A 16,148-nucleotide genomic window follows, 5' to 3' on the forward strand; every position below is an offset into this window, starting at 1 on the left:
TCCCCTCTTTTAAATCCTAATTGCTGCATAAATTGAAGCGGCATATCTTACGTGTGCCTTCAGGCCCCACTGAAACAGGAGGACACCACTGGAGTGGCTTTCCTATTCCATTGGAACTGTCGAGGGCTCCTAAAACATATCAAAACGTACTGTTTGACATCATATGCCCCTTAAAATCTCCCCCAAAAAGTCTCAAATTCCCCGGACAGAGAAGTATACTACATGAATGAATATGAATGCTTAAAGTAAATAAGCTCTTGACTAGGACTCAGTCATTTTTTAGTCCATGTTTGAGTTGTAAAAGTTTTCTGTGTGTGTGTGTGTGTGCGCATGTGAGATATTAGCAGTCTCTCTCCAATCCGTTTTGGGTGTAATTTACACCGCGTCAGTTAGAGCTGGCATGTTGCCCCAAAACAGACAGGCTGTGTTCACACTGTGAAGAAATGAGAGCTCAGGGACCTCTTCTCTTTGTCTCCATCTCTCTCTCTGCGCCTGCCAGTTCCACTGCACCATCTTTCCTGTCATCCTCCCATCCCCTCATATTCTCATCCTTTCATTCTCCTTGAGTTCCTTTCTTCCTTTAATTTTCCTTCTCTCCTTCCCTTCTCCTTAACCAATTTCCCTTCTCATTAACCAATTTCCCTTCTCCGTAACCAATTTCCCCTCTTTCCTCACCCTTTCTCATCAACACCTTTTTCTCTCCCCCTCTCCTCTCATCCTCTCCCCCTCCTTCCCTGCATCCCTCCCACCAGGCGGGCTGATTTGGTAGTGAAGATTAGGAGAGATTTTGGACAGTCAGTTTAATTATCCTCTTCACTCAGCACCAGATAGCAGCCCTTTTGTGAGGCTTTCACCACCCATTATTATAACAGCCAGTAGCGCACTGTGGGGCTACTGTGCTCCCCAACACACACACGCACACTTCCGATATATTTAAGCTAGCCTTTTAGAGCCTACTTATCGTTTCTGTATCTTTTTAGCAGATWAAAAATGGCTGCCCTGGTGACTAGGTAATTAGCTGCCTCTTCTCYAGGAACAAAGACACCCTGGGTGTAATTGGCTGTCTCACTACACATGTTAATTGGCTCATTTGGACAAAACCTATTTTATGGCACGTTTAGTTCCGGGGACTTTATCAAGGGGTTGGTTGAGGACTTCTTGTCAAAGTGGGTGGCATTCAGAAATGGGAAGGTTTTGGCAGGAATTGCTTGCTAATGCGTTTAGCCCAACTTCGTACTGCCTGAAGTACAGTACTTAACAATTTCACCAATAGATATTTCAGTCACCAAGGGAAAGAGGACACCTAGTCAGTGGCACAACTGAATGCGTTAAACCAAAATTTGTCTTCCATATTTAATCAGAGGTGCGGGGGCTGCCTTAAATCGACGTCATAGGTGCATGGGTGAGCATTTGTTGTTGGGGGTTCACTGCCTTGCTCAAGGGCAGAATTGTTCTACCTTTTCTGCTTGGAGATTYGAACCAGCAACCTTTTGGTTACTGGCTCAGCTACCTGCCACCCAGTAAAGGTCTTATTGTATTGTCTTTTGTTTTCCAGGACACGATCAYAATGTTTCGTCCGTAGCCATCATGCCCAATGGAGATCATATAGTATCTGCCTCAAGGGACAAAACCATTAAAATGTGGGAGGTGGCCACTGGGTAAGTACACTGCATAATAGCAGTCAGTGCTCACCATGAGCCTAAATGTTATTTGAAAAATTCCCTATGCTTCTACAAAGCAAGCAACCATCTTTAACCCTTCTCCCCTCTTCCCATCCGTCAGYTACTGTGTGAAGACGTTCACGGGCCACAGGGAGTGGGTGAGGATGGTCCGGCCCAACCAAGACGGCACCCTGATCGCCAGCTGCTCCAATGACCAGACTGTGCGCGTGTGGGTGGTGGCGTCCAAAGAGTGCAAGGCCGAGCTGCGGGAGCACGAACACGTGGTGGAGTGCATCTCCTGGGCCCCTGAGAGCGCTCATCCCACCATCTTGGAAGCCACCGGCTCAGAGGTGAGAAGGTGCTCGACACGGAGATACTGATAGACACACACAATTCACTACAGGCTTTGTCTCCTCCTTGGTCCCCAAAAGCAGATCATGCAACCCCTTCATCCTCAAAAAACCCACTGCTGACTCTTCAAAAGCACCTTACYCTTATGCCCTRTCCTTGGATCTGTGCCAAAACCTGTATGTACATACGTGCCTTAGGTAAAATGTATGTGCACACACCCATTTAAATGGTACGGCTAGGTACATACAAGTATCTGATTGCTCAAGGGAAAGTAGACCTAGATATTCCCAGGTAAACACCCAAGTTAATAATATGCACACATCCTACTGTGTGTGTGTGTACCTTACATGTCAGACAATTTACTTTGCATTTACATTTACATTTTAGTCATTTAGCAGACGCTCTTATCCAGAGCGACTTACAGTAGAGTGCATACATTTTTATTACATTTTTACATACTGAGACAAGGATATCCCTACCGGCCAAGAGCAGACGCTCTTATCCAGAGCGACTTACAGTAGAGTGCATACATTTTATTACATTTATTATTTATTTATTTTTACATACTGAGACAAGGATATCCCTACYGGCCAAACCCTCCCTACCGGCCAAACCCTCCCTAACCCGGACGACGCTATGCCAATTGTGCGTCGCCCCACGGATCTCCCGGTTGCGGCCGGCTGCGACAGAGCCTGGGCGCGAACCCAGCCCAGCCTGGGCGCGAACCCAGAGACTCTGGTGGCGCAGCTAGCACTGCGATGCAGTGCCCTAGACCACTGCGCCACCCGGGTCTAGGGCTCACCACTCTCCCTCTGACTTTATATATATATATATATGGGTTATTTGGTCTGTCGCCTAACCTAAGTTTGGCATCTGACAGAGCCAGACATGTTTGAATCAGATCATGAAATGAAAAGTACAGGAGGAACCCTGTCATGGCCCAGGGTCAGGCCATCACCCTGAATGGTGCCCCCGTGAATGTCCCGCTCTCCCCAGTCTTGTGATCATGCGTGTCCAATTTCAGCTACATCCGATTTTAAAACATTTACCCTAGCAGGCAGCTAGTGGCCCTTTCAAGAACCTTGCCTTCCTGTCTGCCTCGATGCCTGAGCACAATGGTACACAATGTCCCATCTTCAGAACTCACGGAAGGAGCCTCGGACAGTTTTTCCTCTTCAGCTCTCTGTTTCTGTGTTTACCCATTTGAATGGTTGATGTGCTAAGTCGATACAGTGATGGTATTGTTGAACTTGGCTAAGGCTCAAGCCAGAAGAGTAGACTCGCACTCGTGTACACACACACAAACACACGTAAACATACATACCCCATTACCCTCGCCTTTGATCACTTTTTTTGAAGACTTAAAGAACTTGGCGCTTAATAGCAGAGCTGGTTCAGGTAGAAGGATTGTCCTGACATCAATTATACTGTCACACTTTATGTTCTATGAACTGGGAGTGCTGAGATGAGCCTGCACTGTTGAACACCCTCCCTGTTGCAGAACTCGGAGGCATGTAATGACTTTTATATCTCTGTGTGTATAATACCCCATCCATTACCCTCGCCTTTGATCACTTTTTTTGAAGACTTAAAGAACTTGGCGCTTAATAGCAGAGCTGGTTCAGGTAGAAGGATTGTCCTGACATCAATTATACTGTCACACTTTATGTTCTATGAACTGGGAGTGCTGAGATGAGCCTGCACTGTTGAACACCCTCCCTGTTGCAGAACTCGGAGGCATGTAATGACTTTTATATCTCTGTGTGTATAATACCCCACCCACACATTTGGCCATGCTTTGTTTGCCTAGTGCCCAATAAATAATTAGTTGGTTCTGAAGACAAAATAAATGGTTACAGTTGAAGTCGGAAGTTTACATATACACTTAGGTTGGAGTCATTAAAACTCGTTATTCAACACTTCACAAATTTCTTGTTTACAAACTAACGTTTTATCAAGTCGGTTAGGACATCTACGTTGTGCATGACAAGTAATTTTTCCAACAATTGTTTACAGACAGATTATTTCACTTATAATTCACTGTATCACAATTCCAGTGGGTCAGAAGTTTACATACACTAAGTGCCTTTAAACAGCTTGGAAAATTCCAGAAAATATGTCATGGCTTTAGAAGCTTCTGATAGGCTAATTGACATAATTTGAGTCAATTGGAGGTGGACCTGTGGAGGTATTTCAAGGCCTACCTTCAAACTCAGTGCCTCTTTGCTTGACATCAATGGAAAATCAAAAGAAATATAGCCAAGACCTCAGAAAAAAAATGTAGGCCCTCCACAAGTCTGGTTCATCCTGTGGAGCCAATTTCAAACGCCCTGAAGTACCACGTTTATCTGTAAAACAATAGTACGCAAGCTATTAACACCATGGCGCCAACGCAGCCTTGTACCATAACCACTCAGGAAGGAGATGCGTTCTAGTCATCTAGAGATTAACATACTTTGGTCGGAAGCTGCAAAATCAAATCCCAGAAAAACAGGAACATGGACCTTGTTGAAGATGCTGGAGGAAACGGGTACCAAAAAGTATCTATATCCCACAGTAAAACAAGTGTCCTATATCGACATAACCTAAAAGGCCGCTCAGCAAGGAAGAAGCACACTGCCCCAAAACCACCATAAAAAAAAGCCTGGACTACGTTTGAAAACTGCACCATGGGACAAAGATTTACTTTTTGGAGAAATGCCTCTGTCTGATGAAACAAAAATTAGAACGTGTTAGCATAATGACCATTGTTATGTTGCGAGGAAAAAGGGGGGACCTTGCAGCCGAAGAACGCCATCCCAAACCGTGAATTACGGGTAGCAGCATCATGTTGGGGGTGCTTGCTGGCAGGAGGGACTGGTGCAACTTCTCAAAATATATGGCATCACGATTGAGGAAAATGATGAGGAATATTGAACCAATATTTCAAGACATCAGTCAGGAAGTTGAAGCTTTGGTCCAATTGGGTCTTCCAAATGGACAATGACACCAAGCATACTTCCAAAGTTGTGGCTTAAGGACAACAAAGTCAAGGTATTGGAGTGGCCATCACAAAGCCCTGACCTCAATCCTATAGAACATTTGTGGGCAGAACTGAAAAGGCGTGTGCGAGCAAGGAGGCCTACAAACCTGACTCGGTTACATCAGCTCTGTCAGGAGGAATGGGCCAAAATTCACCCAACTTAGTGTGGGAAGCTTGTGGAAGCCTACCTGAAATGTTTGACCCAAGTTCAACAATTTAAAGGCACTGCTACCAAATACTAATTGAGTGTATGTAAACTTCTGACCCACTGGGAATGTGATRAAAKAAATAAAAGCTGAAATCATACTCTCTACTAYTTTTCTGACATTTCACATTCTTAAAATAAAGTGGTGATCCTAACTGACCTAAGACGGAATTTTTACTATGATTAAATGTCAGGAATTGTGAAACTGAGTTTAAATGTATTTGGCTAAGGTGTATTACTTCAACTGTATGTCCTCCTCGTGCATGCTTAGCTGCCGAAGATATTTGATTTTAAAATAAGAGATGGATGGTAGTTTTAGTATATATGGAAAAATATGATTTATACTGCACCACAGAGCATGTGGAAATGGAACAATTGAATCTAAGTGCAAATTTGGTCTATCACATATTGCCCTCAGCTGTAAGGTCCCTCCAGTGCAAGTTTGCTCTACTCTTACAGTGCCTTCGGAAAGTATTCACCTTGACTTTTTCCACATATTGTTAGGTTATAGCCTTATTCTAAAATGAATTAAATTGGGGAAAAAACTATCTACACACTACCCCATAATCACAGAACAAAAACTGTTTTTTAGAAATGTACACATTTTTTTACATTTACAATACAAAACAAATATCACACTTACATCAGTATTCAGACCCTTTACTCAGTACTTTKTTGAAGCACCTTTGGCAGCGATTACAGCCTTGATTATTCTTGGGTATGATGCTACAAGCTTGGCACACCTGTATTTGGAGAGTTTCTCYCATTCGTCTCTGCAGATCCTCAAGCTCTGTCAGGTTGGATGGGGAGTGTTGCTGCACAGCTATTTTCAGGTCTTTCCAGAGATGTTTGATGGCGTTCCAGTCCGGGCTCTGGCTGGGCCACTCGAACATTCCGTGACTTTTCCTGAAGCCACTCCTGCGTTGTCTTGGCTGTGTGCATAGTGTCATTGTCCTGTCGGAAAGTGAACCTTCGCTTCCATCTTGCCACTCTAGCATAAAGGCCTGATCGGTGGAGTGCTGCAGAGATKGGACAACCTTCCAGAAGGACAACCATCTCCACAGGGGAACTCTAGAGCTCTGTCAGAGTGACCATCGGTTTCTTGGTCACCTCCCTGACCAAGGCCCTTCTCTCCTGATTGCTCAGTTTGGCTGGGCGGCCAGCTCTAGGAAGAGTCTTGGTGGTTCTAAACTTCTTCCATTTAAGAATGATGGGGTCCACTGTGTTCTTGGGGACCTTCCAATGCTGCAGAAATGTTTTGGTACCCTTCCTCAGATCTGTGCCTCGACACAWTCCTGTCTTGGATCTCTACGGACATTTCCTTCGACCTCATGGCTTGGTTTTTGCTCTGACAGGCACTTTCAACTGTGGGATTTTATATAGACAGGTGTGTGCCTTCCCAAATCATGTCCAATCAATTGAATTGACCACAGGTGGACTCCCAAGGATGATCAATGAAAACAGGTTGAACTTCTGCTCAATTTCGAGTCGTAGCGAAGGGTCTGAATTAGAGGTCGACCGATTAATCGGCATAGCCGATTAATTAGGGCCGATTTCAAGTTTTCAGAAAAATCGGAAATCGGTATTTTTGGACACCGATTTGGCCGATTTAATTTTTACTTTTTAAAAATCATTTTTTACACCTTTTATTTATCCTTTATTTAACTAGGCATGTCAGTTAAGAACACATTCTTATTTTCAATGACGGCTTAGGAACGGTGGGTTAACTGCCTTGTTCAGGTGTAGAACGACAGATTTTTACCTTGTCAACTCAGGGATTCAATCTTGCAACCTTACGGTTAACTAGTCCAACGCTCTAACCACCTGATTACATTGCACTCCACGAGGAGACTGCCTGTTACGCGAATGCAGCAAGAAGCCAAGGTAAGTTGCTAGCTAGCATTAAACTTATCTTATAAAAAACAATCAATCAATCATAATCACTAGTTAACTACACATGGTTGATGATATTACTAGTTTATCTAGCGTGTCCTGCGTTGCATATAATCGATGCGGTGCGTATTCGCGAAAAAGGACTGCTTGTGTAACAGTATAACTTTAAACCGTCCCCTCGCCCGACCACGGGCGGAACCAGGGACCTTCTACACACATCAACGGTCGCCCACGAAGCATCGTTACCATCACTCCACAAAGGCGCGCCCTTGCAGAGCAAGGGGAAACCTACTTAAGTCTCAGAGCAAGTGACGTAACTGATTGAAAATGCTAGTAGCGCGTACCCGCTAATAGCTAGCCATTTCACATCCGTTACACTTGCTTCAACGTGTACCTAACCATAAACATCAATGCCTTTCTTAAAATCAATACACAAGTATATATTTTTAAACCTGCATATTTAGTTAACCTTTACTTAACACCCATCCCGGATCCGGGAGCATCCTCATCAGTTAAAAGCTGACTAGCATAGCCTAGCATAGCGCCACAAGTAAATAATGAGCATATAAAATCATAAAATCACAAGTCCAATACAGCAAATGAAAGATAAACATCTGTGAATCCAGCCATCATTTTCCGATTTTTAAAATGTTTACAGCGAAAACACTATTTTTATTTTTCTATTTAGCTAACCACAATAGCCCAAATACTCAACCGCATATTTCACCATGTGTGTTACCGCTTAGGTAGCTATCACAAAACCGACCAAATAGATATAATTAGTCACTAACAAGAAACAACTTCATCAGATGACAGTCTTATAACATGTTATACATTTATGTTTGTTCGAAAATGTGCATATTTGAGGATAAATCATAGTTTTACATTGCAGCTACCATCAAAATATCACCAAAGCAGCCCAGAATAATTACAGAGAGCAACGTGAAATACCTAAATACTCATGCATAAACATTTATGAAAAATACATGGTGTATCAAGCAAATGAAAGATAAACATCTTGTGAATCCAGCCAATATTTCCGATTTTTACAGCGAAACACAATATAGAATTATATTAGCTTACCACCAATAGCCAAACAACAACCGCATTTATTCACCGCATAGATAGCATTCGCAAAAAAGCAAAATATTATACACATTAATCACTAACCTTGACGCAACTTCATCAGATGACAGTCTTATAACATCAGGTTTACATACACTTGTGTTTTTGTTCGAAAATGTGCATATTTAAGCTGCAAACCGTGGTTATACATTGTGAATATGGTGCATCGATTCACCGAAATGTCGGAGCTATTTTGGACACTCGCCTAATCTGACCAAAAAACTTCATCATACAGCTTTACATAAAATACTTGTTGTATGGCAAATGAAGATACACTGGTTCTAATGCAACCGCCGTGTTAGATTTTTAAAAATAACTTTCCCATAACAAACAGCTTGCGTTATTGCAAGCAGCGCCCGCCAAAACGGCAGAGAATAGGAATAACATTTTCCACAGGAAATACGAAATAACATCATAAATTGTTCCTACTTTGTTGAGCTTCCATCCAGAATCTTGTACAAGGAGTCTAGGTGGAGGATAATCGTTGTTTGGTTTTTAGAATGTCCTTTTCTCCTGTCGAATTCGTTGCCACATGCTAGCCAATGTTGATGACGTTCCCAGTTTCTCTCGACGCAAAGAACGGAAAACTCAGTCAGAATAAACGTTGAATAAACTGATGAAACTCGTTGAAAAAACCTACTTTATGATGTTTTTCTAAATGTATCAAATAAAAACAGAGCGGAGAATATTAGCCGTGTATACCGAACGCTTTTTCAGATGCCAATGTCGAGCTCCGCCTCACCCTTGGTAGACAAAGGAAATTCCTACCTGGTCGCCCTCTAAAGGCTCTTGTTCGACCTCAGATCAAGCTAAACACCTTCCACCTTCTCCACTGCCTTGTTGACATATATAATTATGAAGTGCTGTGCATATCGATAAATAGTTAGGCGAGATTGATTGGCAGGTCCCGTTGGAACAGAGCATCGTTTTCAGATTTTTCACTTCCTGTATGGAAGTTTGCTGCAAAATGAGTTCTGTTTTACTCACAGATATAATTCAAACAGTTTTAGAAACTTGAGTGTTTTCTATCCAATAGTAATAATAATATGCATATTGTACGATCTAGAATAGAGTACGAGGCAGTTTAATTTGGGCAAAAAAAATTCCAAAGTGAAAACAGCGCCCCCCTATTGACAAGAAGTTTTTAATATTGCCTGCTAACCTGGCTCGTTGCGAACTGTGTTGAAAACTATTTCTTCCTAACAAAGACAGCCAACTTCGCCAAAMGGGGGATGATTTAACAAAAGCGCATTTGCGAAAAAACCACAATCGTTGCACGACTGTACCTAACCATAAACATCAATGCCTTTCTTAAAATCAATACACAGAAGTATATATTTTTAAACCTGCATATTTTGCTAAAAGATATCCAGGTTAGCAGGCAATATTAACCAGGTGAAATTGTGTCACTTCTCTTGCGTTCATTGCACGCAGAGTCAGTGTATATGCAACAGTTTGGGCCGCTTAATTTGCCAGAATTTTACGTCTTGTTTTCAAGATGATAGTTTCCGGATTCGACCATATTAATGACCTAAGGCTCGTATTTCTGTGTGTTATTATGTTATAATTAAGTCTATGATTTGATAGAGCAGTCTGACTGAGCGATGGTAGGCACCAGCAGGCTCGTAAGCATTCATTCAAACAGCACTTTCGTGCGTTTTGCCAGCAGCTCGTYGCTGTGCTTTTAGCATTGAGCTGTTTATGACTTCMAGCCTATCAACTCCCAAGATTAGGCTGGTGTAACCGATGTGAAATRGCTAGCTTGTTAGCGGGGTGCRCGCTAATAGCGTTTCAAACGTCACTCGCTCTGAGACTTGGAGTGGTTGTTCCCCTTGTTCTGCAAGGGCCGCGGCTTTTGTGGAGCGATGGTAACGCTGCTTCGAGGGTGGCTGTTGTCGACGTGTTCCTGGTTCGAGCCCAGGTAGGGGCAAGGAGAGGGACGGAAGCTATACTGTTACACTGGCAATACTAAAGTGCCTATAAGAACATCCAATAGTCAAAGGTATATGAAATACAAATCGTATAGAGAGAAATATTCCTATAATAACTACAACCTTAAACTTCTTACCTGGGAATATTGAAGACTCATGTTAAAAGGAACCACCAGCTTTCATATGTTCTCATGTTCTGAGCAAGGAACTTAAACGTTAGCTTTTTTACATGGCACATACTGCACTTTTATTTTCTTCTCCAACACTTTTGTTTTTGCATTATTTAAACCAAATTGAACATGTTTCATTATTTATTTGATGCTAAATAGATTTTATTGATGTTAAAATAAGTGTTCATTCAGTATTGTTGTAATTGTCATTATTACAAATTTAATTTTTTTTTTTTTGACCTTTTCATTGGTATTGGCTTTTTTTGGCCCTCCAATAATCGGTATCGGTATCGTCGTTGAAAAATCATAACCGGTCGATCTCTAGTCTGAATACTTATGTAGATAAGGTAGTTATTATTTTAATATATTTGCCAACATTTCTAAAAGGCTGTTTTTACTTCATTGTTATTGGGTATTGTGTGTAGATTGCTGAGGATTTGTATTTATTTAATCMATTTTAGAATAAGSCTGTACCAAAATGTGGAATGTCAATGGGTCTGAATACTTTCCRAAGGCACTGTGTATCTAAGCAGAGTCTGTGTCCTGCTCTGGAGACGCATCCTCTGATAACTATTCAGTTTGTAGTCTATTTCCCTTGATGCTAAGGTGCTATTTATTTATCTAAAGGCTGTGGTATAAAAATGCATTTATTTCAGATGGCTGCTGGCAGCATATAGCCCTTATAACAAAATGGTCAATGGTTGATATCCCCCAAGTGAACACTGCTAAAAGTTCTGTATTGGCAATTTACGGCGGCAATTGGAGCTCATCGTATTCTGTCTCCCTGTGTCCTTCCAGTCTAAGAAGAGTGGTAAGCCGGGCCCCTTCCTGCTGTCTGGCTCCAGAGACAAGACCATCAAGATGTGGGACGTCAGCATTGGGATGTGCCTTATGACACTGGTGAGTGGACCATTAATCATAGAYATACGATAGATGGTCATTCCGATTCATGCAGTTAATTGAAAAATGTCCCCATTAGTGATGCCGACTCCATTCTTCACATAACATGACTTGAATTGTAATGTGATTGACCTTCTTGAACCCAAGTCTTAACCGAACACACTGTCTCCGGTTAACTGGTTTCCCGAACTAAGCATAGTTTGTTTTAGTCAAGGAGTAGTCTGGGAAACTGGCACTAGATTTTGTATTAACAATTCTAACCAAACACTATTGTCCCAGGTTGGCCATGATAACTGGGTGCGCGGGATGCTTGTCCACCCCGGAGGCAAGTTCATATTGAGCTGTGCTGACGACAAGACCTTAAGGATCTGGGACTACAAGAACAAGCGCTGCATGAAGACTCTGAGTGCCCATGAACACTTTGTTACCTCTCTGGGTAAGCTGCTCTCAATCTTCTCTTCTCCTACAGTCACAGTCAGCGTCAGTTACTGCTGGGTCTTGTTTAGTAGCCACACAGTAGCAAAATGTTTGCGCTGAGCTATGAACTGAAATTAATATTATTTTTGTTTTTTTTAAAACAACTATTTGACCCAAGTTCTGTTCAATGATTTGAATTCCATTTAGTTATTTTTTTTCTGTGAGCTTAATGCGCACATTGCACAGCTTCTCTAGAGATAAATCAGAGTTGTAGTTTCCAACAGGCCAATATTCTACATAGTTTAACGCATAAAGCGGTGTAATAAACTACCATGACCATAATCCATTGCACATCTACTTGTCCAGTCTTTCTTTTATTCCTGCTACGTTAAGAGGGAAGAATTCGCATTCGTGAGATGATTTAGAGAGCAGGTGTTGCTTCGCGAGGTGTCAAATGCTTTAAATAAGTGATTGATATTTGGTGTTCAGTAGTCAAATTATGCCTTATTTTCTTTGAAGAACTACAAAATAGTTATTTTGTCAGACACCATAGGCAGCAGCTCTGTAGCGATGAGATGATAACTAGGAATTAAATAGTCATCAAATAAAACAAATGTAATATACACAACTGAAATATTTAAATGATGGTTAATAAGTGATGAGCAGTAATAGGCAGTCACTACCATCATGTTAATTTTATTTAATTTTTTATTCTGTTACAGCATTCAACCCACATAATGCATAGTACATTTAATTCTTAAAAATATTATTGAAACTTTATTTTTTATAATCAAACCGAACCAACCTCAAAAAGCACTAATCGCTCAGTACTACAAAACATTTTGCAACGTAAAACAAACATTTGTTTTCATCTCAGTGGCTAAGTTCAGGGAGTACCTGCCTGTATCTCCATGTCCTTAGTGAACTCAATAGTTCTTTGTTTGGTGGTTTATTGAGGTGTGAGCTTGGAGGCTCTGCATTAACCCCCTCCGGTGCATCATGCTATAGTCCCCAGAGAGAGAGGATCAGGCAGGGGTTAGACAAAGCTGTTTTGGACGTTGGTTGAATGGGGTTAGGGATAGATGGATAGAAGAGGGGTGCGGGTTGTAGAGTTATGATAACCTGGTCTTGCCTGGCTCAATATCCTGGGGGCTGCTAGCTGGCAGCTGGGGTCTAAGAGGTAGACAAATGYTCCAGGATTTTCCCAATTTTCCTCAAATCTGATTCTTCTAAGCGGATCAAGGCTAGGGAACTCTCCGGAGAAGGAGACTCCAGCTATCCAGCCAGCTTTCCTGTCAGGCTAGTGCTGTTTGAAGCCCCAGCCTCTGAAATCTAGCCACACACACACAGAGCACTGCTGTAAGCTATTGTTTGGATATTTTGGGGGGAGAAGACCAAAGCACCTTTTGTTGAGGTTGATGTGCTGTGCTTTTCTGTGTGACGCATGTACCAAGAGGTAAAGAGCTTTGTCTAGTTGATGAAATGCCCCAATTCAACTATTGATAAGAAAATAATGATATTTTCAGGTCATACTGCTAAATGGAATATGCTTGATAAATGGCCTTTAATTGCCTTTGATGTGGAACTTAACTAATTAATCTGCCATCTCCTCTGGATAGAACCCGATTCTCTCTCTCAATTAATTTCAATTAAATTCAAAGGGYTTTATTGGCATGGGAAACATGTTCACATGGCCAAAGCAAGTGAAATAGACAAATTATCTACTCTTCCTTTGTACTGATGCCCTTTCTCCTCCTCCTCCTCAGATTTCCACAAGAATGCGCCGTATGTTGTCACCGGGAGCGTAGATCAAACAGTAAAAGTGTGGGAGTGTCGCTGATCCGATCAGGCCTAAGAAGATCGGACCACCACCATCCCAATTTCCTCCCACCCCACCTCCTATAGGCCTCATTCCACCCCCCCTACACTCCACCTCACACTATCTCTTTCATCACCTCTGGTTACACTCACACACCATGGTTAATACCTTATCCTGTCATAACGCTCTCTGGTCCAATAACTCTGGTCCTTTTATGTACATTATTCTGGATGTAGATTGAGCTATTAAATGTTACACAGCAAAAAAAGTGTTCTTGCATGGTGATGATGAATCCAAAATTGTATACTGTAAATTTACATGATAACGTTGTCTAGAAGTACCATAGGTTTAACATGGGCGGGGCTGTCTGTTTGTCACATGCAGCCTTACCTACCTACTTATTGAAGGCAGATGTTTCTTTGTGTGTGTCWCAAATGCCACCCTATTCCCTATATGGTGCAATACCTATGTGCCCTGATCCAAGGTAGTACACTATACAGGGAATAGGGTGCCTTTTGGGACACATTCTTTGACTGGGTGTAAAACGTAGGGCGCTAACACTGATAATTTGAAAAACGACTGTCGTTTCTTTTCGTGTCAGATTTATAATTTTTGTCACTTTTTTTTCTGTTTTAATTTAATTTGAGTTATTTTCTCTCCTTTTCACTGTTGTAGTCTGTCAGTGACCTTTTTGAGGGGAAAAAACAAAAGGAAAAGTATAATCCCTTGATGTCGGAGGATATGAGATTGTCTGTCTGTGGGGGTTTTGTTATTGGAATAATCTGTAGCTTTGTAACATCACTTCTGAAGTGTGCATACCATTTTTCTTCGTCATGTGGAACTAGATAATATACTAATGGCTGCATATACGAATGTTTCAAACTGTTTATCTTCGGTCATCTGGGGGTTTAGAAAACAAAACAGCTTTGTACTCTTGTCATGACGACGCGTCCTAAACTGAGTAGCAAAACCACTCCTGATAGGCTTAGAATTATCCTATCCAATGACTGAATTATGTTTATTGAATCAGAACCTTTCTATATTGGCATCTGAATGAATTAACCTGGCTAGGCTGCGTAGTTGGCGCCCTTATTTCAGTGGGTTAGCATTTTGGCTAAAAACTCAGTGGACTGATGACTTTCAGGTTAGCATTTAGGCTATGTGAGCCGATAGCGTGAGGTTACTCCTCCCTGAAACGCTGCCCCTTGTCTGTTCGGACTTGTACGGGACCTTATGGTTGGCCGCAACTGATCAGGCGACCGCCTCAGCCTTTCTTTAGCACTTGGCCCTTTAGCAGCTGACTTCAGGGATATCATCTCTTTTTAATCTCAAGCACTTGAAAAGAAAGACCTTTAGGTGTCTCCCTCCCTCTGTAAGATGTCTCACTGTTGTCTCAAGTCTAACCTGAGTGATTTCCATTGGACTCAACCGAACCTTCTCCCTTTTTCTAACCATATGACGAATCGGGTGTCAGCTGGGTTTTATTGTCCCTTATACTACAGGAATCATGTAAGAGATTTGATGCTCAGTTGGCCATTGTCTTGTGCTGCTTGCWTCTATGGGCTGTGTAAATTAGGGAGGGTAAGCTTAAGCCTTAGCTTTGGATGAAATATGAAAGTTTTAAATGAGTCGGACACAGTCAGAGAGACGTCGTCATAGCATGACAAGGAGTCAAAGTTGCCCCTCAGGTTTGTTTTGGTATGTGCAAAAGATCTCTCCAGGGGGGAAAAAATTCATGATTGAGAGGTAATAAAGCTGTTTCTGTGGGGGAGAAAGATATGTAAACTAAAGCTTTTTACTGAGCTGTAGGTAAGTGTCCAAATCTGTGTTTCCACTGAACTGACTGGTTAACTTTCGGGGGGGTTCATTCATTCAGTTGATGATGAAATAAAATGCTAGCAGTAGACATGCTAATGAATGATTTGTGTTCTCTGTACAGTAGAGGTCTGATGGTGGTAGTTCTTGTAAAGGGATCTTCACCCCTAAGACTACATACAGCAGCTCCCTTGCCACAGACAGACTTTGGGCTAGGCCTACTAGGATCTGTTTGTGCACAGGAGAGTGCTTAGATGCCTTTCCTAGTGAAGAGCTCTTAAGTCAAAACTCCACAGGACCGACTCTAACGCATTGCAGTAGTCTCCTGGGTGGCAAGCACATCTGTATCCTATTCTGTTCATCTTAATGAGCTAGAAGGCTGAAGAAATAATGAAAAATGACAATTGGAACTAATTCTAATCTAACCAAATCCCTCCATGATAATGGAGACCAACCATTCCCCCCAACAACAAAAAATAATATATTGCTTCTTACTCTGCAGCAGGCGAGGAAAAATCCTATTATCTTGCACATCCCTGCTTTTCGTTAGTTCTTTGTCCGACTGGCGATCGAAGAGAAATTTTAAGACTCAATAAAATGCATAAACAAGATATCATTTTTTAATCAGCCTTTTTGCATTATGATGCAATTCTGTAATAATAAAGAACTCCACTTGCTTAACTGATTTTATTATTTTAAGCTTCTTTGCTGAATAACTTCCTGTTCCTCTTCCTGTGTGTATTTGATTGGATGTAGCTATCTGCTGCTGTTGACCTCTGAACCCTCATAGTGGCTAGTGTGATGAACCCTTTGACCTGTCGACAATACCACTGCTGCAT

The 16,148-nt window shown here is 41.8% G+C and overlaps 1 protein-coding gene across 2 annotated transcripts in view; it reads left to right on the forward strand.

Annotated features, from left to right (window-relative positions):
• Positions 1-15,990, forward strand: part of LOC111982520 (lissencephaly-1 homolog A) — a 57,047-nt gene extending 41,057 nt beyond the window's left edge. For both annotated transcript variants that reach the window (XM_024014077.2, XM_024014078.2), the window contains exons 7-11: positions 1,556-1,658; positions 1,783-2,011; positions 11,157-11,258; positions 11,538-11,694; positions 13,442-15,990. In XM_024014077.2, coding sequence (XP_023869845.1) covers positions 1,556-1,658; positions 1,783-2,011; positions 11,157-11,258; positions 11,538-11,694; positions 13,442-13,515 — 665 coding nt within the window. In that variant the 3' untranslated portion in view covers positions 13,516-15,990. The remainder of the gene's footprint in view (positions 1-1,555; positions 1,659-1,782; positions 2,012-11,156; positions 11,259-11,537; positions 11,695-13,441) is intronic.
• The last annotated feature ends 158 nt before the right edge of the window (positions 15,991-16,148 follow it).

Source organism: Salvelinus sp. IW2-2015, linkage group LG22 (assembly GCF_002910315.2).
Source record: "Salvelinus sp. IW2-2015 linkage group LG22, ASM291031v2, whole genome shotgun sequence".
NCBI classification, from domain to species: Eukaryota; Metazoa; Chordata; class Actinopteri; order Salmoniformes; family Salmonidae; genus Salvelinus; species Salvelinus sp. IW2-2015.